Source organism: Petaurus breviceps, unplaced genomic scaffold, assembly GCF_028583685.1.
Source record: "Petaurus breviceps papuanus isolate PSGF00001 unplaced genomic scaffold, PetGlider_PUasm1.0 189, whole genome shotgun sequence".
Lineage (NCBI taxonomy): Eukaryota > Metazoa > Chordata > Mammalia > Diprotodontia > Petauridae > Petaurus > Petaurus breviceps.
In genome coordinates this window covers 29,502,032-29,525,816 of record NW_027185809.1, presented here as the reverse complement: position 1 = coordinate 29,525,816, position 23,785 = coordinate 29,502,032, and the positions used below count along the sequence as shown (strand labels likewise).

The window sequence follows — 23,785 nt, the reverse complement described above, 5'->3', positions numbered from 1 at the left end:
ACTGTGCAGTGCCACACAAAAGGGGGCCTTTCAAAAAGCCTGGAATCAAGACCTAGGGCAGGTCAGGGCCTATTTCTAGCCACAGAATTTAGAACTTCAGCATCCAGACTGCAGAAGGGACAGGACCAAGAAGGAATTCCCTTATTTGATCCAAGAGTGCAGGAGGAAGCAATATCTGTCCCAGCACAGAATCCCAGTCCAAAAACTGAGGCTAGAGACATGAATAAATAGAAGAAAATGCTGAGTAAAATGAAGAAACACTTGGACTTAAGAAGCCCAAGAGATTAAACTCAAAAAGTAGAGATTACCTGGGCCAGGACAAGTCTCAAAAAGGGGTAAAAAATAACTTGGTCATAAGGGCTTATAAAGGCATCTAAAAGAAATGAAAAGAGGTGAAAAAAATTATAAGTGAAATAGGATATCTGGAGGAAATAAAAACTGGAAAGAGAATAGACTACAGATTCATTTGTAAAACATTATAGAAGGAAAAAAAAGAAAGTTTGGATATGAAAATGAGAAAATGCACTTTCTTCTCTTTTTTGGAGAAGTAGAAGACTAAGTTTATAGAACATCATTTAGACTGCCAGACTTGGTTGATGTATTCATTAATTTTGGTATACTGCCTTCTTTCTCTTTATTTTTTATTTATTGTTACTGGAAATGGCTTACTGGGTAGGGGAAGAGGGATCTATTTCAAGTGAAGGTGATAGAAAAACAAACAATATCAATGTTTTAAAAATCCTTCATTACCCAGCTAGAAATAAAGGAAATTAAGTGGAAAGGGAATGTGGTTGTCCCAAAAGAGAAATGCCATGAGATATTTACACCCCTCCACAGCCTAAGGAGAGCCAGAGACATAGAGAAAGGGGGCTGCTCACTTGCTGATGGAGGGGATGGCAAATTAACCAGGGAGATACCACAAAAAGTTCTAGAAATACATCAGTCCATACTAAGGACTCTTCAGCTTTTTGCCCTGAGGCATGAGCCCCAAATTACTAAGCATAGCAAAAGATGGACCTTTAAAGTGGCAATCCTGAATCCCAAGAAGCTCTACTTACCCATATCAATCAATCAATAAGCATTTATTAGGCAGTAGAGTATGAGCCCAGGGGATACATGAGGCAAAAGACAGTTCCAGTTTCTGCCCTCAAGGAGTTTACAAACTAATAGAGATAAAATGCAAACAAATATATACAAAGTGGGCTATATATAGGATAAATAGGAAATAAATAAAAGAGAGAAAGCCCTAGAATTAAGAGGAGTTGGGAAAGGTATCTGCTTTCTTCTTTGACATACATTATTAGGAGATTCTTTAGAGCCTCAGCTGTAAGTGTGTGAAATAGGCAAGATGTACCTAAAATATGCCCTGTTCTCCTCCTAAGACTTCCTTCCTAGAATAATCTTGTAGCAATAGCAAGAAATATACATACATACACACATTTTTACTTGCTAGAAAGAAATGCAAAGAAATTAAAATAAATCTCCATCCCATTCCCTACTGAAATTAATATGTATGATATCTTGTTCCCTCAGAGACTAAGGTATCAAAACTAGCAAATGTGATAAACTATCCAAGTTCATGGGTAACTGTGAAATTCAAGAAAATGTTTGGGGCAGCTAGGTGTCAAGGTGGATAGCATACTAACCCTGGAGTCAGGAGGACCTGAGTTCAAATCTGGCCTCAAATGGTTACTACCTGTGTGATCCTGGGTAAATCACTTAACCCTGATTTCCTACACACACACACACACACACACACACACAAAAGGAGGAAAAAAAAAGAAACAACATCCAATCTCACTTCTCTCTACCCTACTCCAAGATGAAAAATTCTAATAGTGGTAAATGCAGGTTCACAGAGAAAGCCATTTTTACCCTACAAATCACACCAAATAGCTACCCACCTACCTATTTCATCTACTCATAAGGCTCCCTAACCCTGGTTCTGAGAATGAAGCTCTAGTCTAAGTAACAAAGATTAACTGTTGTCTGTTCTTGGCAGCTTTAGGAATGATTGGGATTGTAAGTCCCCAGTTAATAGACCTCTTGCTCTGGGCTATTCACTATGAGGAAGAGCCAGGCGTGCGAGTGGAAGCCTGTAGGAGCATCATTGCCCTTCAACTTCAGGGAGACAAAATCCGAGACACCTTCCTAGATGTGCTACTCCTAGAGAGCCATGAGGCTGTTCTTAGGTAAGCCCTCTGGTACAAAGATGTAGAGCTGATTGGTGGAGGGGAAGAAAAGAATTTATGTAGTGCTAACTGTGTGCCAGGTACTATTCTAAGTGCTTTATAGTTATTTCATTTGATCCTCACAACAACCCTGGGAGATAGGTGCTATTATTATCCTTGTTTTATATAGGAGGAACTTGAGGCAAACAAATGTAGTGAATTGTCCAGGGTCACACATATTAAGTGTCTAAGGCTGGATTTGAACCCACATCTTCCTGAATCCAGGTCCAGCACTCTACCCCTTTATACCACCTAGCTGCCACAAAAACCATTTAATCCAACTCCCTCATTTTTAAGCTGAGGAAATTGAGGTTTAGGGAGGTTAAGAGAATTGCCTAAAGTCACAAAGGTAAGTGTCAGAGGTGGGATTTGAACCCTGAGCATGTGACTTGAGGATTAGTGTTTTTTCTACCCTACCACACTGGCTCCTCTAACTCTTGGAGCCTGCCCACTGCATCATAAAGTATGTGCTCTCCAACTCCCCTCATACCTTATTCAAAAGACATCCAGAGCCTCACTGTGCAAAATGTTCCTTTCCTTCCCAGGCTACTTAATTAAGAATATGACATTGGTCCACCCTTTCCCAGATCACTGAATCCACCAAACACCAATACAGCTGAGAGCTCTCCCAAGGATACTGGTCACTCCAGTAACTTCACTGTCCAGCCAGTAGGCAGGCCGTCTCCCTCTGTTCCATGCTGCCTCTCCTACCTAAGCAGGTACCACTAGTATCATGAACTGAGATGAGGGCATACCACATGACATTCCTGCACAATTGGAGTTTTTTTCCCCTGGAGATGCACAAGTCTCTTTCCTATAAGGTCTCCTATTGTCTTCTCTTTAGGGAAGTGAATGATGCAATGAAGACTCTTAACTTACAAGATGAAGGAAACCAAGAAATGCTTCAAGAGATCAAGAAAAAGGTAGACCTGTGGAGGCTGTGCTCACGGCTGGAAACTGGGTTTCCAAGGTCCTTTGGATCCCCTTTGGCAGATATGTACACCCTTCTCCCCTTTTATACCCAGACACACAGTACACACATAACACACAGGGCATATGTATGGCCTCCCAATCTCATCCTAGTACCTTCTCTCTATACATCCGCTTTATTTGCATGCTGTCTCTCCTATTAGACTATGAGCTCCTGGAGAGCAGGGACTATCTTTTGTCTTTCATTGTGTCCCCAGCATTTAGCATAATGCCTGGCACATAGGCACTTAATAAAGGTTTCCTGACCGATTTATGGATATCAAGTAAACATACATAAATATGTGTACACACATGCACACATATGTATATACACACATATATGTATATATGCGTGTGTATGTATATATATATATATATAAAATAAAAAACCCATGAATTGTCCATGCTTCTCACAACTAAGACACAGATGTAACAAATGTCTTGGGTTGCAAAGTTTGTCCACAACCAGGTGAAATTTCATTCCTAGAAAGTAATCTTAACATCTAGATTTTCAGTGATTAGCTGTCCAAAGGTGGCATCCTTATTTTTTTAAAGGCAATTGGGGTTAAGTGACTTGCCCAAGGTCACACAGCTGGTAAGTGTCTGAGGCTAGATTTAAACTTGAGTCCTGCTGACTCCAAGACCACTCTATCCACTGTACCACCTAGCTGCCCCTCATCTTTATTTTTTTTTAAAGTTTAGTTGCTTAATCAATAAAAAGGCAGCTACATGGTATAGTAGGTAGAAAGTTGAGCCTATAGTCAGGAAAACCTGAGTTCAAATCCAGCCTCACTTACAAGGTATGTGACCCTGGGCATGTCACTTAACCTCTGTTTGCCTCTTTCTCTCATCTGATATGACAGCCTGCCCCTTTGTGGTGGCTCTTTGAGGACAGAGAAGGGAACATATACTAGAAAGCTACAAAATTACCTTCTTCAAGAAAAATATGTGTATGTTTTTACATATACATATTATAAATACATATATATCTTACACATATTGCTTTAATATAATTTATATTATATATACATATATATGTATATATAAAATTTGATACCGGGGGCAGCTAGGTGGCACAGTGAGTAAAGTGCTGGCCCCAGTCAGGAGGACCTGAGTTTGGTTCCAGCCTCAGACACTTAACACCCACACGAAAAAACTAGTCATGTAACCTTGGGCAAGTTACTTAACCCCAATTGCCCTCCAAAAGGCATAAAAAAAAATTTTTTAAATAAATAAATAAATAAAATTTGATACCACCTTTTCAATCAAAGTCAAAGGACTTATAGTCCCATTCTTTAGTTTTATAGATAAGGAAACTGAAACCCATAGATAGGTTGTGACATCCAAGGTTGCATATAGCTGTTAAATAGTAGACCCAGGATTCTAAATCTAGTGCTCTTTCGACACTACCCCCTGAATACCCTTTCCAAGTAAGCACAGAACAGAAACAACATTTTTGCAAATATTTGAAGAGGTACAAAAGCTTAGTTAAAGAGACCATGTCCTGTCCTTAAGCCTACAATCTAACAGAAGAATATGATTCCAACAAGGATGGCTATAATAGACCATACTGTATAATAAGTTATTAGAGAATTAACAAAATAAAGTGCTAAGTGAGATCCAAAGTGAGAAAGCCATGATCAAGTTGGGGAACTGAGGAAGACTTCTTAGAGAACTGGATGTTTTCATTTGACTTTGGAGGATGGATAAGTAAGAAAGAAAAAAAGTAGGATAGAATGTGAACATTGGCAGAAAGGTATTAGGGGCAGACATGTTTGTGTGTGTGTGTGTGTGTGTGTGTGTGTGTGTGTGTGTGTGTGTAACTGGGAGGGGGTATGTACAGGCAAGGAATTGTGCAGTTTGGCTGGAGGGTCAAGCATATGAAGAGGTGTTAGTTATAAGGCTGGAAAGATAAGAAGGTCATAAATACCTACCAGTGGAGTTTAAATTTTATCTTGTAGGCAATAGCAAGCCACTGGAAATTTTTGATCAGAGTGACATCGTCAAATCTTTGCATAAGAAAAATTACTCTAGAAGTAAAAGTAGCAGCAGGGTGGCACAGTGAATAGAGCACCAGCCCTGGAATCAGGAGGACCCAAGTTCAAATCTGACCTCAGAGACTTAACACAGAGACTAGCCATGTGACCTTGGGCAAATCACTTAACCCCAATTGCCCTCCAAGAAGCAAAAAAAGAAAAAAATTAAGATAAAAGATGGGTTGAAGGAGAGGAAGACTGTGGAGTCCTTTAAGGAGGTTATGGTAGTAATCTAAGCCAGCAGTTTTCCAAGTGTGGTCTCAGGACCCCTGGGAGTCTGTAAGATCCTTTCAGGGGGTATGGTGAGGTCAATACTATTTTCATAATACTAAGATGTCTTCATTTCTAATATGATAAATAATCTATAGCTATAATCCAAATAAATAAAACTCTTTGGGTGGGGGGGGAGGGGTCCTTACTAATTTTTAAGAATATAAACAAGTTCTAAAACAAAAAAGTTTGAGAAGCAACTGGTTTAGGCAGATGGTAATAAAGGCCTGTAGAAGGGTAGTGATAGTGGGAATGGAGAAGAGTAGATGGGGAGAAAGGTTGTAGAAAGGATAGAAGTGAGGGAAAAAAAATCAAAGACCTTAAGGTTATGAACAGGTGAGAGTATGCAAAGTAATGAGGAGGTCACAAAAATAAATGGTGAACCAAAGAGGTTTGAAAGGTTTAGGAGCAAAGATAATAAATGAGGTCTGGTTTTTAACATATTGAGCATACTGAGAAAGTCAGTGTGCAAAAGGACCATAAGAGCAGAAATGCCCTTTAGATATGGGTCTGCAGACTCATGATGAAAAATGCTATTCACCTCCAGAAAAAGAACTGATGGAGTTTGAATGCAGATCAAAGCATACTATTTTTTACCTTTTTTCTGTGCATTTTTTTTTCCTTTAGGTCTATCTCTTTACAACATGAAGAATTTAGAACTCAAATATTTTTTAAAAGGATGTTAAAAATTGTCTTTACATGGAAGTAGGAGAAAATAAAATATTACTAAAAAAAGATATGGGTCTGCAGCTCTGAAAGAAATTCAGGTCTGAAGATAAAGATGTTGGAGCTATCTTTGTGGAGATGGTAGCTGAAGCTATGGGAGGGAAGGAGATTGCTAAGAGAGTAGAATGAGGATAATAATGCTAATGCTCAAGAGACAGAAAGATATAGCAAATTGATGGCTAGCCTTGGGGTCAGGGAGACAAGTTCAAAGCCTACCTCTTCAGAATACAAAAATATAAAGTAATATTTTTAAAAGGCCTACCTCTGGCACAGACTAGCCACATGGTGATGTGCAAATCACTTAAACTTTCAGTGCCCTCTGCCAGTTTTTTAAGTTACAAATAAGCTGCTAATGTACATTTCTACATTGGGAGTTTCCGCATACCAGTGAAATCACAGATTCAAACCAAAACAAACAAAACCTGTTTTTGTTTGCTTGTAAAGTGCCTTATATACTTTTATTCCATTTAAGCCTAACTACAGCCCCATCAGATAGAGAGTATAAGTGTTCCTCTCCCCATTATACAGATGAGAAAACAGAGGCTCAGAGAAACAAAAGTGATTTGGCCAAGATCACATAGTAAAGGAATCAGATTTGAACAGAAATCTTCTGACTCCAAATCCATAGCTCTTTCCACTAAGATCCTAGCCTTTATCTCTTTAGCTTCTGAGTATTCCTAACATGTGCTCCATTCCCAAATGAATCTGTAGAATCATCAATCTAGTGCTGGAAGAAACCTATGAGGCCATCTGGTCCAATCCTCTCATTTTAGAACTAGAGACTGAAATCCTGAGAAAAGCTAACTGAACCCTTGCTACCTTTCCAGTCTTTTTACACTTGAGCCCACCTTCCACATACTCTGATTCAGAGACACTGGGGGCTCCAGTGCTTCTCACACAACACATCATCTGCTGAGGACGTTCTCACCCCCTCTCCCTGCTACTTTGCCTACTAGCTTCCTTGGCTTCCTTCGGTCGCAGCTTAAAGTATCTCCAACTGCAAGAAATCTTTCCCATTTTTCCTTAATTTTAGTGCCTTCCCTCTGACTCAACCCTGGATTTGGGGGTTGGGAGAAGAGAATAAACATTTATACAATTCCTGTGCCATGCACTTTACAAATAGCATTTCATGTGATCCTCACAACAACCCTGCAAGGGAGATGCTGTTATCCCCATTTTACTTTTGAGGAAACTGAGGCAAACAGAGGTCAAATGACTTGCCCAGGGTTCTGCAGCTAGTAAGTGTTTAAGGTTAAATTTGAACTCAGGTCTTTTTGACTCCAGATCTTACTTATCTTGTAGAGCTTGTTTTTAGGTCTCCATCATTACACTTGTCTTGAAAGTAGGGCCTATTTTTTTTTCTTTCTTTGTATCCCTAGCACTTAGAACAATGCAGCCCTTAACAAATGCTGACTGCTTAACTTGCCCAAGGACACACTAGTAGGTTACTGAGCTCATCTTCAAAATCAAAGTTCTCTGACTCCAAATGCTACATTTTCCATGGTGCCTCTCTTGTCCTATGTCACAGGAATGGGATTTACTTAGCTTTCAGAGATGTTGCTAGAATAAATCAACACTGAAGATGTAAAAGCAATCTGAAAAGTTAAAATCACCTATCAGTGCCTTACTAATAAATCACTTGATAAATTTATTGGATTTGAATTTTTAAAAGCTTTACAAATGCAAAAGTTTTTATTATTTTACATAATTCCCAGGAATTATGACTATTTAACAACCTAGCATTTTTATTTTTGACAATTACTTCTCACTTGGCACCTTTGAATAAAATGTCTATAAAACCAAAATAAACTTTTTTCATTCGTAATCCTGAAAATGTCCAGTCAGGTTGAGTTTATTAATTTCTTTCAAACCGGCTAGATTTAGTAATCATTCTGACAACTTCCAAACATAGGCTGAAGATTCCCCAGCTTTCCTTAGTATCAATTACTGTTACAGGAACTAAACTGATTTGGTACATACAGACCCAGCAGTGATTATGTCCCAGAAATGTTATCCAACATTTCAGCAAGGCAGCTAGGTGATACAATACTGAAATCAAGAAGATGTGAGTTCAAATCTGGCCTCAAAGAGTTACTAGTTATGTGATCCTGGACATGTCCCTACCTCCTAGAATTAGTATCAAATAAGATAATATTTTTAAAACCCTTAGTACTTAGTACTAAGCACATAGCAGGCACTTAATAAATGCTTGTTCCCCTTAATGCCAAAAGATTTTCTTCTTTCTCAACACAGCACTCTCACCAACTGTACTTTAAATCTCTAATGTTACCCTATCATAGGTTATCAATAACAGGAAGCTAAAAAGGGACTCCACAACTTAGCCTATCTTTAATTGCAAAGAGGAAGGGAAAAAGCAATGGGAAGGATTTGTTGGGGTGAGATGTATAAGAAAATCAAGGAAGTAGGAAGTTATTTAAAAAAGAGAAAAGATTATTCCAGGAGTCCAAATGATGCCACCTTATGCTACTTTCTCTGATTAAACAATTCATTCTACTATGATTAAGCACTAGGATATCTAAGTCTTTGCATGGACATTTTCAGACAACAGGGGACCTTTTCCCCCTGGGCTTGGACCAAAGCTTATTTGCTCTGGTAATCTCCCAAGCAATTACCCAGGCTGCCAAATGCATGTAATTTTTTAAGTAAAACATGCACATTAACGCTTAACTTAATTCAAAAAAGCAAACCGACCTCATGCACAGGTCTTCTGGATTACTTTTCTACTCTGCAGGTGACAATATTCCTCTCTTATCCCAGGACAAAAGACCACCTCTAGTGATCTAGTGACTAGTCCAAGTGCCATAAACACTCATGAATTTCTTTCCTAAGAGCTCCCAACATGACCTCTGAGGGTGGGGGGTACAAGTATTTATTGCACATGAAGATCTCTTTCAGCAAGTAGATGGTAATTGAGTTTAATCTACTATTCTCACACTGCTCATTCTATACATGGAACTCCCATAACCTCCTATATCATCTTCTTCCTCCCTGACAGTTTTCCAAAAGTCCCCAGCTCTAAAATTCACTTAAATATGGACCTTCATATTCCCATGATTGGATAATGATGGTTTAGGTTTTTCCACAGCTGTCTAAATGCCCTTTACAATCTACTACAGGTGTTTTAGCTTCATTACTTTCTGCCTAGATTTCTGAACTAAGTCAGAAAAACTTGATCATCAATAAAATACTGAAGATCGAGGCAATTGCTGAGACTATTCGGCAGGAAACAAGATACATCTGTCTCAGTGGTCCCAGAAGAGGTAAACCTTCAGTACAACTTGTGGACTTTTTCAAAGATGCTTTTAAAGGTAAGTTTCCCAGTGTAAATCATGTCTACCAGTGTCATCAACCCATTTCCGAGTTCCTGAATGGGCTGGTACTTTTCTGGGCATTACTAACTCTGGAGATCATATTCCCCTTCTCCCCTTACCTCCATTCTCCCATTTAAGGTCTATTTTTTTGTTATTATTGTTGTTTCCAATAGGCTACCCACTAGCAAGGATGCGGAACTGCAGCTTCAAGGCCTGCAGAGGGCAGCACTTGAGGACCTAGAGGGTCATAAGTGGCCTTGAGGCAGAAGGTTCTGTAAAACTAGAGCTCATATATACCCTAACTTTCCCCCTTCTATTTTAGTTCCATTATTTAGAAAACTAAAGCCCAGAAAACAAATGAGTTAGCCAAGCTGACTCAGATCAACAGCAGAACAGCAAATTGAACCTACGTCCTCTCACTTCAAATACAGTATTTTCCACTAACTATACTGTGGAACTGAACTTATTGGTTACTTCCTTTACTTGGTAGGTCCCAAGAGTGGTAGAAGAGGGGCTCTTTGTAATGTAGTGCTTATATAAATGAGGGATATGTATTGTAAAAAAAAAAATGCATGTCAGATATATTACCTAAAGCTGATGAGGCTGTGACTTCATTAAAGATACCAGTCTAATAATAGTTCATCCTTTATGGAACCAAGTCCTAAACAAAATATTTATAGTATAATCATCAATCATAAGAATGCTCACTGAAAAGTACAGCAATGTCAGGACATTCACAAAGTTGAAAGGAAAACGAAAAAACAAGTTCCAAAAGCCAATCTAACATCCTAATTAAGGGAAAGATAGGCACCTGATAAATTTGGGCACTTGAACCCACTGTCATGTTTCATAATCTCAGTCCCAGGTAAAGTAAAGCACAAGGTTAGAGTAAAAAAAAACAAAACCCCAAACTAACTCTATAAAACTACAGTGGGTATTGTACTTCTTGCATTCTCAGTGAGTGAGGGAGAGGATAGAGGGATGGATAGAAGAATTTGGAACTGAAAACAAAACTTTTTTTTTAAAAAAGGGGAGGTAAATTATCTGAAACTGAAATTTTTTTTTAAAAACTGTTTAAAATTAACAACAGAAACAACAGACTGACAGGCACACCACAAAGGCAATAATGCTGCCTAAAGGGTAAAGTTTCCTTAAGTATGGAGAATTAGTTGTTAATGTATGTAAATTCAGTTTACTGACGATTAGATTAACTGCTCAGCCCCCAGAAATATTCTCCTGGTTAAAATAACTAAGAGGCACCCAACCAGTCATACCCCATAGATACTTCCCCTAGCTGCTATTTAAGACTTAAGATCTTCCCTTCCCACCCCCATCCAATATAACCTAATTTGAAAAGTCCATTGGCATTTTAATGTATTCTGAATTTTTCATACATAATCCTCACCCTCAAACAGAATCCTAACCCTAACTTTCTAAAACAAAAGGGACAGTCTTACTCAAATTTTTAATTTCTCCCAATCAAGAAGAGTTCTTCGTAAGAGTATTACTTAATACCTACTGAATGAAAATAAAGTTTATTCAAATTTTAAATAAGAAAGACTGTGCTGGCCCTGCATTAAATAGCATGTGTACCAAATGCACATTGATGGGTAAGGCTTGCTACAGATGGGGTTTCTTTCCTTTATGTACCTAGATTCTGATGTCCCTCTCACTCTGTCACCTTCTGATACCTGTGACTTGGAAAAAGCCTTAGAGGTATGTATGAGAGCATGGTCAAAGAGGATTACCAAGGTAAGACATCCCAATAAGGGAGTAAAAACAAAAACATCTTTATTTTCACTTCTACTCAACAAGAAATGACTATGGTGTCAGAGGTTTCTTGGTGATCAGAAGGCCCTTTTCAAATAACATGGTCACTAAAGAAATCTGGTCCTTCCTATTATCACAAGGCAGGTCTCCCACCTGCACAAAACTTGGGTAGGAAGTGAACAAGTACTCGATGCTATCAGTGTGCTGGGAGTCAATCTCCAGATACTTGGGCTCCCCCTGATGATAGACTCGAGAATTTTCCACCGTGTAGTACAGCAGGACATGGTCATCCTCACTCACTAACCGAGTCAAACCATGCCGAAGCAGGCGGACCTGGGTCTCAGTGGTGATTTTTGCCTCCACATCCCAAGCCTCCCCAGCCTCCCACCGGGCAGGCAGCCCATGCACACTCAGTGCCCGCTCCTTCTCTGACAGCACTGGAGGCAGACAGTCATGGAGGAAGCCCTTGGCCCTCTGGTCGGCCACAGCATCCACAGGGGCATACTGTGCCAGGCGGGCAAGCAAACTCTGCACCTTCTCCAGGAAGGGACCTCGACGAGGGTCCCCAGATTCTGAATGCTGAACCCCCATGTAATCTAAGTAGTCCCTAGGCAGACCCCTGCGGAATTCCACGTCCTCCTCCATGGCAATTTGCAAAACCGCTGGCAGCAGAGGTTCCAGCAGGTCCCCCCAAGAATTACGCTGGAAGGTAGACAGAGTGAGGTGCAGGGAGTGCACCCCAGGCTCACACTCTGCCTGGTGAATAAAGCCCCGGGGAAAATAGAGCAGATCCCCAGGCTCCAGCACCTCTTGCAGCACAGGTTTTCCCAAGCCCTGGGGTCCAAAGTTAGGGCTGGAAAATTGAGGTAGCTCATCCGCCTGCTCCCGGGGCTTGTAGACGCGCCAGCGTTTCCTCCCCTCCAGCTGCAGGACGAAGGCTTCGATGTCATCGTAGTGAGGGGCAAAGCCCTGGGAGCCAGGGGGCGTGAGGTAGGCGTTGGCACCCACCATGCTGCCGAAATGCTCCTGGAGCACCGACAGCACCTGCCACACGACGGCAGAGAAGGCTTGCGGGCACAAGAGGCGCAGGGAGCAGCCGTCTCGGTACAAAGACCACGCGGTGGCCGGGAGAGCCCGCCCTGGCGGGTTCAGGGTCTCGCGGCGTCCATTCCGGTAGCGCGCGGCATCCAGGTGCAGCCCGAACCGCACGTCCTCCGAACGTAGCACCGCGTCCAGTTCAGCCGTGGAGAACAGGCCCCGGTAGTGATCTGGGCTGCCCCGCCGCACCAACACGGCGTCCTTCTCCCATATCCTGCTGAAGAAATGGTCTATGGGCAACGGCGCCATCAGCCACTCAAAGAGACGGGCGGCCCGCCGTTTGCTGTGCGGAATCTGGCCCAGCTCCTGGAGAACCTGCTGCAAGGAGGGGGCCCCGGACGCCGACCCGCAGCTATTTCGCCCCTCCACTAGCTCTACTTCCGTCCCTTCTTCCACCTTCCTCTTCTCTCCCACCGCAATCCGCTCGGGCTCCGCCTTGTCTTTTTTAATCTTCTTACGCTTTGGGCTCCGGCTTAGTTTTTCTACCGAAACAGTCGGGTTCGGGGTTGGGCACAGGGAGCTTACGGGTTCCGCTTTTGCTGCCCCATGGGGCGCTTCCACCACCCTCTGCTTTTCTAAGCGCGCAGTCGGGGGTAGGGCCCTTTCGGGCTCTGACTGTCTCTGGACTTTATTCTTCCTTGGACCCTCGCTCAGTTTTTCTAGTGCCCTAGGAGCCCGTTCCACCACCCTCTCCTCTTCTCCGCGAGCCGTCGAAGGCAAAGCCCTTTTCTTCTTGACTTTCTGTTTCACCCCGTTTTGTTTCTCTACTCCGCAAGGAGAAAGCCCCGCCTCCCTCTCCTCTCCCACCGCAGCCGTCGGGGTCCAAGGCCGGGCCCTCGCGGGCTCCGCGGTCCGTCCCTTGGTTTTCCGATTCTTTGAGGCCCCGCCCCGTTTCTCTGCGGCCGCAGGTGCCGGAAACGGTTCCCCCTCTCTCTCCGTTGGAGGCTGGACTCTTTGGGGCTCCGCGAGCTCACTCTGGGCTTTCTGTTCCCGTAGGCCCCTGCTCCGCTTCTCTACTTGGGCTGCAGGCGGACTGGCCCGCGGAGCTCCTGCCTCGGGCTCCCCCTCCAAGTCATTATCTTTTTTTGACCGCGGCTCGGGTACCTCTAGCGCTACCTGGGCACATCCCTTCATCGGGCTCACCTTTTTCTTCTCCTTCTGCTTCTTCTTGATGCCTTTGGACTGAGAGAGGAGATGTCCTTTACTCGGCTTCAGCAGTCGCCGGGGTTTCTCTTTCTCGATGATGCCGGCGCGCTCTTGCAGGCGGTGGACGGCCAAAGCAGACACACGTGTGCCGTCCATGATGGGAACGGATTTTTTTTTTTTTTTTTAAAGTAGCTGCCGGGGCTCCTCCTCTTCCGGCTGGGCTTCCAGGTGAAGGCCTGAGAAAGCAGTCGCGGAAGTTCCGCTACTGACGCAGCGCGCCGGGCTGGGGCGTGTCCTTCCTCGGAGCTCGGCCCCTCTCTTGGCTCACTCGTGCTAGCGACATTCTCTAGGGTCTGCGGGGGCGGGGTCTTCCCTTTGCTGGGGCGGTCTTCCTCTTTAGTTCGTGACCCCGGGGAGGAAGGATGTAATCCTTTAAAGCTGTAGCTCCGCTAGTGTAGTCCATACACCCTGCAGTCAAAGCTATTTTCATAATAAGACATTATTGGTCTATTTAAATACTCCCCCTTCCAACTATAAACGTGGAAAGGGTGGATTTTTCACGTTACTTAGCGCCACAGATGGAGTGCAGAAGCTAAGATGAGAATCCTTTAAGCCAAAAGTTAAAGAGATTTGCAAAAATTGCCGAAAACGCTATTCAGCTTTTTTTGTTGTTTCGGAAAATATAGCTATTTTTCATTCAACGTGTTTATAGCATGCAATTAGTTTATTTTAGTTATTTTTAAGTGAATTAAATGTTTTCTAAATGAACGGTTTTAATTTCTAATGCGGTAGGTCCATATGACCCACAGAAACAAAAACCGTTTGGGGTCCTGACACCAAAAAGTTTGAGAATCAATGATTTAAACTAATGTGTAACTAAAGTACCAGCCTACATCATCAGTATTTATTGCCCAGGTGCAATTGCCATAAAATTGCAAAGTACGGGCAGTTTTAAAGTTCACTTGTCCCGGATTCTGAAGAAAGGACTTTCTCTTCTTCCTCTCCATCTTCTCCCTCCTTTCTTCCCTTATTCTCCTCCTGCCTCTTCCCTCTCCTCCTCTCTCCCTTTCCCTCCTTTCTCACTTCCCGTCTTCCCTTCTCCCTCCTTTCTCCTCTTCCTTTCTCTTTTTCTCCTTCCTCTCCTCATTTCCCCTTCCCTTCCTCCCTCTCCCCTTCCCCTCTCCTTCTCTTCTCTCTTCTTTTCCCTTTTCTCCCAGTCCCCTTCCTTCCCTCCCCCAACACCCGCGGAAACAGTCTTGCTCTGGATTCCCCAGATGCGTCTACTACGTACTTGCCCACGCTGTGGAAAGGGGGGGGGGGGGGGGGGGGTAGTGTTGGAGTATATTCTTAAACCCAGTTGTCAGAAGAAATGAAGGGGAGGTGGGGGAGGTGGAGTGGAGCCCTGAAGCAAGGTTGTTCTGTGAGTTTTCCTCACTCTGGGATGGGCATCGTGCTTCACACTTTCACTACCAGCCTTTATGATGATATTTATATATGCCAGACTCTGCTAAGTAGAAATACCACCCTCCTAAAAGCACTTTCTAAGAAGTTTACATTCTTTATAAAATTTTATTTTTTCAATGAATAAAATCTATTTTCTCTCCCTCTCACCTTGCCCCCCTTGGGAAAAACAAAATCTTTGTAAGGAATATTCCTAGTTAGGCAAAATAAATTCCTGCCTTGGCCATGTCCAAAAATCTTGTCTTTTTCTATACCCTGAGCCCATCACTACTGTCAGGAAGTATGTAGCAAGCTTCAACACTGATCCCTTGGAATAAGGGTTGATCCTTGAGTTGATCAGAGTTCTTAAATCTATGAAGCCTACACTCTAACAAACATTGTATTAGGCACAATAGGGAGTCCTAAAAAAAGTAAAGTAAAGCATCTCATTTGGGTCAGAAATAAGGAGAATGAAAAGAAATAATGGAAGGTACATAAACTGATACAAAGTGGAAGCAAAACCAGGAGATAGATTTGCATATATGTAGCTGGGTGGCACCACAAATAAATTGCTGAGCCTGGAGTCAGGGAGAGTTGAGTTCAAATTCTGCCTCAGATATGTATTAGCTGAGCCATCTTGGGCAAGTCACTTAACCACTTTCTACCTGAGTTTTCTCAGCCGAAAAAAATGGGGATAATAATAATCCCTACCTCTCAGGGTTGTTGCCAGGATCAAATGAGATACTCATAAAGTGTTTAGCACAGTGCCTGGTACATTAAATACTCATTTCTAGTCTGGTTGCCTCCCAATATATCCAATGTAAATGGAAAGAACAGTGATAATTTAAAAAGATAATCATAATGACAAACTTTGTCCCCAAGGAAGAGACAAAAAAATGCACTGCCCTCCCTTTTTGGCAAAGGTGGGGGAATATGGGTGTGGAACATTGCATATGCTGTCAGACTTGATTGATCTGTTTAGCTTTGCTAGGCTGCTTTGTTTTTCCTCTTTTTTATCCTTTGTTACAAAGGGTATCTCACTCAGCAGGGAAATGGAGAGGGATATTTTTGGAAATGAAAGCTAATGTTTAACAAAAGTTTGTGGTTTTTTATCTTTTGGGTTTTTGGCGTTGTTTTTTTTTTTTTTTTAAGTAGTGGGCAAGTTATCCTTTGCCTCTGAGAGTTTTCAAAAACAACTGTTTTCTATGTTCATGTGCAAGTTTCACAGGGAACAGAACCCGAGACATGCTTTTCTGGCTGGTAAGTTTAAGAACACTCAGCATGGTTGAAGGAAGACTTTGTTCTTTTCACATCCTCTACAGACATCTCCTCCCAGTCTTTCCTGTGACCTCATCCTTTCCATATATCTCTGTCTTAGAATTTCCCTTGTGATGGGGAGAGGTTTTTTGAAGACTGACAGTCTCTAATTTCATCTCTTTTCCTGTGACAGCTCTTAATTCTTTCCACAAAAGCAATTCTATTGTTTATAACTACCCAGTTCCCTTCACACTGTTCAATCTGAACTTTTCATCAGAATTTACATCCTTGTCCCTTTACAAATGACATCAAACAAATTCAAAAGAGGTTCAGATTAAAGATTGTTACAAATTAAGGTCAAATGAGATGCAGGCAAACAAAGCACCGTCTAAGTTGCTTATGAGAAGGTTGAATTATTCTAGGTAAAAAGTGCAATGGAAGAGATGTTAAACAAAACAAACATTATATGTTGATCTACTAGATAGAATTTTTCTAATGCCAGAAAAGCTTCCTACCCCTCCCCCCATTCTTCCTGATTTACATCCAATTTATGCACCAGTCAGACATCAGCCTGTGATATCATTGATCCTCTTGGAAAACATAGGACAAACAATAACTCTTATCTATTTTTGTTGTTCAGTTGTGAATGTATTGGGAGTTTTCTTGGCAAAGATACTGGAGTGGTTTGCCATTTCCTTCTACAGCTCATTTTATAGATGAGGGAACTGAGGCAAACAGGAGTAAGTGATTTACCCAGGGTCAAACAGCTAGTAAGCATCTACATTCTCTTCCATCTTTAAATCCATAAACAACTGAACACTAAGGTGTCCGTGACATCTTTGCCAAGGATATTTGTATTTCTAATAAAGAGGGCAATGTTCATCTCAAATGAATGAATCTCTAATGGAGGAATTTCAGTCAATGTTTTATAGATGGGGAGCTTTAAAGGTGAGAGAAGAGTTTTCTTGACCTCCACCAAATCTCATCATGTCAATTTATGCCTAAGTGAACATACTTTACCAATTAGGCCTGACAAATCCCCAGGATATAAAACCTTTAGGCACAGTTTTCAATGGCTCTCTTTCTTGTTGTTCCATCCTCTTAATTCTAAAAAGACATAAAGTACAGTTTATCCAGCAGCTAGGTGGTGCAATGGATAGAACACTAGGCCTGGAATCAGAAAAACTTCCAGAGTTCAAATCTGACTCCAGATACTTACTAGCTGATGACCTTGGACAAGTCACTTGACCTCTTTGCCTCATTTTCCTCATCTGTGAAATGAGTTGGAGAAGCAATTGGCAAACCACTCCAGTATCTTTGCCAAGAAAACTCCCAGTGGCATCACAAAGAGTCAGACACATCTGAAACAACTGAACTACAGTTTTTCCAACAGGCCACTAGGCAGATGTTTAATTGTTTCATAAGATTGGTCTGGTTTCCATATTTGGTTTCTGTGCCTGGTAAAAACAGAACCTAGCCCCAGGTATTATCCTGTCTGCCCCTACTAGTAGAGTGTTATCAGTTTGTCCAAGAAGTAGACACATAAGACTTTCTTTTGGACCTTTCATGCGAGTCCTCTTTTTAATTTTTAGTTTTAATTTTTTTAATTTTTAATTTTTCTCAGTGTTTGCATTCATGTGTCAATATTTTTGTTGTAGCCTGTGTGGTCACCTACACCAAATGCCTTCAGTAGGAGTCCCATCTTTGATCGGAAGATTCCTGGAAGATTAACACTCAATAAACGAATAAAAACCACCAGGGAAAAAAGAATTGCTTTGGGACCATTTAGTAAGTCCCAATACTCATCTAAAATTGAATAAAAGCCAAGAGAAAAAGAAAAAAAAAGACCTTTCTGTCATCTCCCAGGTGAAGAAAAAACCCTCTTCATCCAGGATAGCTTCATCCCATCAAAGAAGTATGACTATAGACAAGTGATAACTACCTTTGTTGTTAAAGGAGTCTAATTCTGTATTATCTGTTTATCTATGTCTATAAACTGGATGCTGAGGAGGAACTGGATTAATTTTTTTAATTTTAAGTCATTGAACTGGAGAAGAGTGGTTGATTCAATACATTCTCTTCCCACCAGAACTTTCTAGTTCACTAGAACTAAAATTAAGTAGAGCTTTGGCATGTTTTGCACAGTGCAAGAGGTCTTTTGAGTCATGGCCTAGAGCTCCTTCCCCCAGACTAAGAATCAGCTCTGATGAGTTTCAACAGGTCTGGGACAGGGCAAATTTAATAGCTTCTACCTGCTAATTGAAGTTGGGGAGCGGAGGGGTATGTCCCTGAAATCCATCACAAACCATAACTGGCTAAATCATGTTCTCTCCTTTGTGGGTGGGAAGGAGTAACCACTTTTAAATCCCTGGTATATACCTCAAATGTTCCATAAAACAGATTAGCAATGAATCTCTTGATACTGCAGTCTTAAAATCCTTAATGACCTCTAAAAGATTTAGGCTTCTGACAGAAAGAGGATTCTGTCATTCATTCAACAGAACAAGCTTGACAGTCATGTCAACATAACATGGAGGTCAACAAGTTCAACAACCATTTATTAAGCACCTACTGTATGTAAGGTGAGGGGGTTATGAAGACAAAACCAGCTCCTGCCCTCAGAAACTCTAAGGGGAGCTCATAAGAGTTTAACTGGGGTTGAGTGAGAACACAGAGCAGTTGCTATAAGACAGAAGGGAAGATATTCTGAAGATCTAGTTTCCTTCACTATTATCATTTATCTACATGATGCCTATGGACCTCTCCTCTTTAAAAAGCTGAGTCATTCAGTATTCAAAATTCTCATAGTTTTAAATCCCACTTCTTATCCTCCCTTCTGACTCTCAGCCTCCTCTTATTCTCATCCCCCTAGTATTATTGGTACCATAATTACAAACAGAATACAAGCATAAAGAAATAGAGTCCCCAAAACCAATGGCTGGTATTTCTGATAGAGTCTGTGAAAACTGTGGAACACAATTATTGGAGGAAAAAAAGGAACCATTTTTCACATCCTTTCTGCACATTAGAAGAAAAAAATGAGTTTCTAGCACAACTTTCAGGGACAACTCTAAAGAATTTTAGTGAATTCTTAGTCCTCATTTCAAGGACTAATATGGATGGTTATAGATAAAATCCCATCGTGACAACTAATTTGAGTGTGCAGAGGTTTTATGTAATAAAATTGCTTCCATTGATCTATATCTGACCTTTGGAAAAAATTATCTAGCTACAAAGAATTTTATATAGTGAGCAATACTGTTCAAGTGCTCTCCTTGATTCCTATGCCTATAATGACCACTCTACAGTGAAAACGTGTTTGTGAATCATTTGCATCATAGTTGTGGCAGTCTGAAAAACATCTAGTTTGGATAGACTTCTTTGAAATTCCTTCTGCTTCAGACATTACCCCTCCTCCTCCCTGGTATTCTCACCTTACCCCTTTTCTAGTACCCTCTATACCTGGGAACATCCATGTTGGAAACTCTTAGCTCTATCTTGTATTTTACTGGGTCTTGGATAGCTAATCTTTGACCCTTCTCAGAGTTAGGAAGCCAATTAGATGCAACTGTGCAAGACCTCAACCCTTCTGACAACAGCAACTGACATTTATACAGACTTTAATATTCACATAGGGAAAGGAAACCTCTATTAAGCACCTGCTATGTGCTAGACACTATGCTAAGCACTTTATACATATCTCATCTGAGCTTCACAACAACCCTAGGATGTAGATGTTGTAATTATCCCCAATTTACAGTTGAAAAAACTTGAGGCAAACCTTGGTTAAGTGACTTGCCCAAGATCACAATAACTAGTAAGAATTTGAGGCCATATTTGAACTCTGGTCTCCTTGACTCCAGGTCTAGGGCTATATCCACTGTACCATCTAGCTGCCTCTCCACAGGGACTGTAAGACTCATTTCAGCCTTACGATATTCCTCAGAGTTAGGTACTACAGGAATAATTTTATAGAAGAAGAAACTGAACATCAGAGAAGTTAAGTGACTAGCACATGGTCACACAGTATCAGAGGAAGGATTTGAATCCAGGTTTTCCTGTCTGCGAATCTTGCACTCATTCTTTCTACCACATATAAAACCTGTCACCACTGCACAGTTCTGCTCTGGAGGATGGAATTAAGTCAGTCTTCTGAACTAGTAGGGGCAGGAGGAGTGACAAGGGCTTTGTGTTTGTGTAACCTAGGGGTATCATGTCCAGGGGGCAGGCTCTTGAAGGGTCATTGACACCCTTCTTCCTCCAGTGACCTGAAGATTATTACACCCCAGAATTTAGCAATACCCAACTGAAAAACAAGACTCAAATGTACTTCGTCCCTGTGGCAACTGAGAGCCCTGTTCCTTTGCCCTGGCTTCCTCCTGTGTCATATATATGTCAAGTTAGGTCTAAGCCTTTCTTTGTGTGGGTTAAACTATGCCCTTAATAAAAGAGTGTTGCTTTTTAGCATCACTGCCTAATCTTTTTCTTTTGTGAATGCCTTAAGGCCCAAATCTGGAGACAGTAGAAGAACTAGACTATTCTCTTTAATTAAGAATTTTTTTTTTCTAAGCAATCAGGGTTAAGTAACTTGCTCAAGGTTACACAGCCAGTTATTTCTGGGTGTGGTGCTAAGCGTCTGAGCCCGGGATTCGGTCTCCAGGTCGTCCCAACACTGGAGCCAGTGCTCTTACTCGCTGAGCCACCTGGCCGCCCCTAAGCAATTGGGGTTAAGTAACTTGCTCAAGGTTACATGGCCAGGTGTTTCTGGGTGGGTGCTAAGTGTCTGAGCCCGGGATTCGATCTCCAGGTCGTTCTGACACTGAAGCCGGTGCTCTTACTTGCTGTGCTACCTGGCTGCCCCTCTTTAATTAACAATTGGTGAGTATGAAGGTACTTTGTATGTTCTCGGGTGCTATGTAAGGTCGGGGTGAGAGTGGGGGCTGTATGATAGAAGCATAACATGACCTCTGTCTTATCCTCAAGGATCCTCCAGAGTAGTTGGTGGATGGGGTAGGAAGGGGACAAGAGACGAATAAAATGAATGAAAGAAAAGACTTTATTTTTAAGAGGTTTGTGATTGTTCGATTAAATGCTAATTTCTCAGTTTTTTGCACCTTGCAAATGCTGTAGGAATCTGAAGAAGAGTGAGATAAGTGAGCCTGAAAACGTTTGTTCCATTTCTTCATGCCATTCCTTAGTAATCTCATCATCTGGCTTGGTTATCACCTTTATTCAAATGAATCCTAAATCTGTGTATTAAGTCCTCAGCTGCCTGTTAGACATCTTTACTTGGGTTTCCCACAGGCATCTCAAACTCAACATGTCCAAATTATCTTTTCCCCTGGGAATTTAATTCAGTTGATCACTACATATAATCCTATGGGCAAGAATCCTTTAGAAGAAATGGAGTAGCCTTCATAGTCAATAAAAGAGTGAGAAAAAGATGGTACATTCATCATAGGGGATTGGAGTGCTAAAGGAGGAAAGCAAAAGATAATTAGAATACCAGGCAAGTTTGACCTTGGAGTACAAAATGAAATAGGGCAGAGACTAATAGAGTTTTGTCAGAATGACTTGCTGGTTATAGCAAACATTTTTTCAACAACCCAAAAGGCAACTCTACACATGGATGTCACCAGATGGTCAATAGAGAAACCAAATTGATTATATACTTTGCATTGAAAAACGGAGAAGCTTTATACAGTCAGTTAAGACCTGGAGCTAACTGTGGCCCAGATCATGAACTTCTTATTGCAAAATTCAGACTTAAATTAAAGTAGGGAAAACCATTAGACTATGTAGTATGACCTATATAAGATCCTTTATGAACATGAAGTGGAGGTAATGAATAGATTTAAGGGATTAGATCTGGTAGATAGAGTCCCTTTGGAACTATGGACAGAAGTTAGCAATATTGTACAGGAAGCAGCAACAAAAAACATCCCCCAAAAGAGGAAAAACAAGAAAGCTGATGAGGCTTTACAAATAGCTAAGGAAAGAAGGAAAGAAAAAGGGAAAGGAGAAAGGGAAAGATATATCTAACTGAATACAGAATTCAAGAGAATTGCAAAGAGAGATAAGGCTTGCTTAGATGAACAATGCAAAGAAATAGAAGAAAACAATAGAATGGGAAAGGGGAGACCTCTTCAAGAAATTAGGGATATCAGAAAAGGTTTCATGCAAAGATGGGCATAATAGACAAAAATGGTAGGGACTTAAAAGAGGGAGAAGCAATTAAGAAGATGTGGCAAGTACACACAAAAGAATTATACAAGAAAGATTTAACATCACTAATACCACAATGGTGTGATTACTAATCTAGACATACTGGAGAATGAAGTAGGCCTTAGGAAGCATTGCTAACAATAAAGCTAGTGGAGGTGATAGAATTCCAATTGAGCTATTTAAAATCCTAAAGATGATGCTATTAAAGTGATGCACTCAATATTGCCAGCAAATGTGGAAAACTCAGTAGTGGCCAGTTTATAACCCAGTCCTTAAAAAAGGCAATGCCAAGGAATGTTCAAATTACCTTACAATTGCATTCATTTCACATACCAGCAAAGTTATGCCTAAGATTCTGCAAGGTAGCCTTTAGCAATATGTTAAAAGGTAATTACCAGAAGAGCAGGCTGATTTTCAAAGAGTCAGGAGAACTAGAGACCAAATTGCCAACATTTACTGGACTATTGAGAAAGCAAGAGAGTTCCAGAAAAACTTCTGTCTCTGCTTCAGCCTTTGATTGTGTGTGTGTGGATCACAATAAAATGTGTCAAGTCCTCAAAGAGATGGGAGTACCAGATAGTCTTACTTGTTTCCTGGGGAACCTGTATGTGGGCCAAGAGTCGACAGTTAGAACCAAACATGGAACAACTGATTGGTTTAAGACTGGAAAAGGAGTGTGACAAAGCTGTATATTCCCACCTTATTTATTTAACTTATACTCTGTACATCACATGAAATATCATGCTAGATGAGTCAAAAGCCAGAATTAAGGTTACCAGGAAAAATATCAACAATCTTAAATATACAGATGATACCACTCTAATGGTAGAAAGTGAAGAATTAGGAAGCTTGTTGTTGAGGGTGAAAGAGGAAAGTGACAAACTGGCTTGAAGCTAACATCAAATATAACTAAGATTATGGCAATTGGTCCCATAATTTCCTAGCAAATAGAGGGAGAAGAAATGGAAGCAGTGTCAGATTTTATATTCTTGGACTCAAAGATCACAGCAGACAGTGACTACAGCCGTGAAATTAAAAGATACTTGTTCCTTGGAAGGAAAACCGTGGCAAATCTGGACAGTATGCTAAAAAGCAGAGACATCACCTTGTTGACAAAGGTCCATACAGTCAAAGCTATGGCTTTTCCAGTAGTAAAATGCGACTGTGAAAGTTGGACTATAAGGAAAGCTGAGCCTGCAGAATTGATGCTTTTGAATTGTGGTGCTGAAGAAGACTTTTGAGGGGCCTTTGGACAGCAGGAAGATGAAATCAGTCAACATTTAAA

At 41.2% G+C, this 23,785-nt stretch overlaps 2 protein-coding genes across 2 annotated transcripts in view; one reads left to right on the top strand and one right to left on the bottom strand.

The window, feature by feature from the left end:
• The window catches only part of HEATR4 (HEAT repeat containing 4), a 108,176-nt gene extending 90,081 nt beyond the window's left edge, over positions 1–18,095 (top strand). The window contains exons 12-16 of the mRNA XM_069092131.1: positions 2,003–2,192; positions 3,076–3,154; positions 9,399–9,561; positions 11,219–11,280; positions 17,934–18,095. Of these exons, the coding sequence (XP_068948232.1) occupies positions 2,003–2,192; positions 3,076–3,154; positions 9,399–9,561; positions 11,219–11,280; positions 17,934–18,095 (656 nt within the window). The remainder of the gene's footprint in view (positions 1–2,002; positions 2,193–3,075; positions 3,155–9,398; positions 9,562–11,218; positions 11,281–17,933) is intronic.
• Positions 11,331–14,471, bottom strand: RIOX1 (ribosomal oxygenase 1). The gene has a single exon (XM_069092132.1). The coding sequence runs from the start codon at positions 13,732–13,734 to the stop codon at positions 11,386–11,388; it is 2,349 nt and encodes a 782-aa protein (XP_068948233.1). The 5' UTR covers positions 13,735–14,471; the 3' UTR covers positions 11,331–11,385.
• Positions 18,096–23,785: the final 5,690 nt, after the last annotated feature.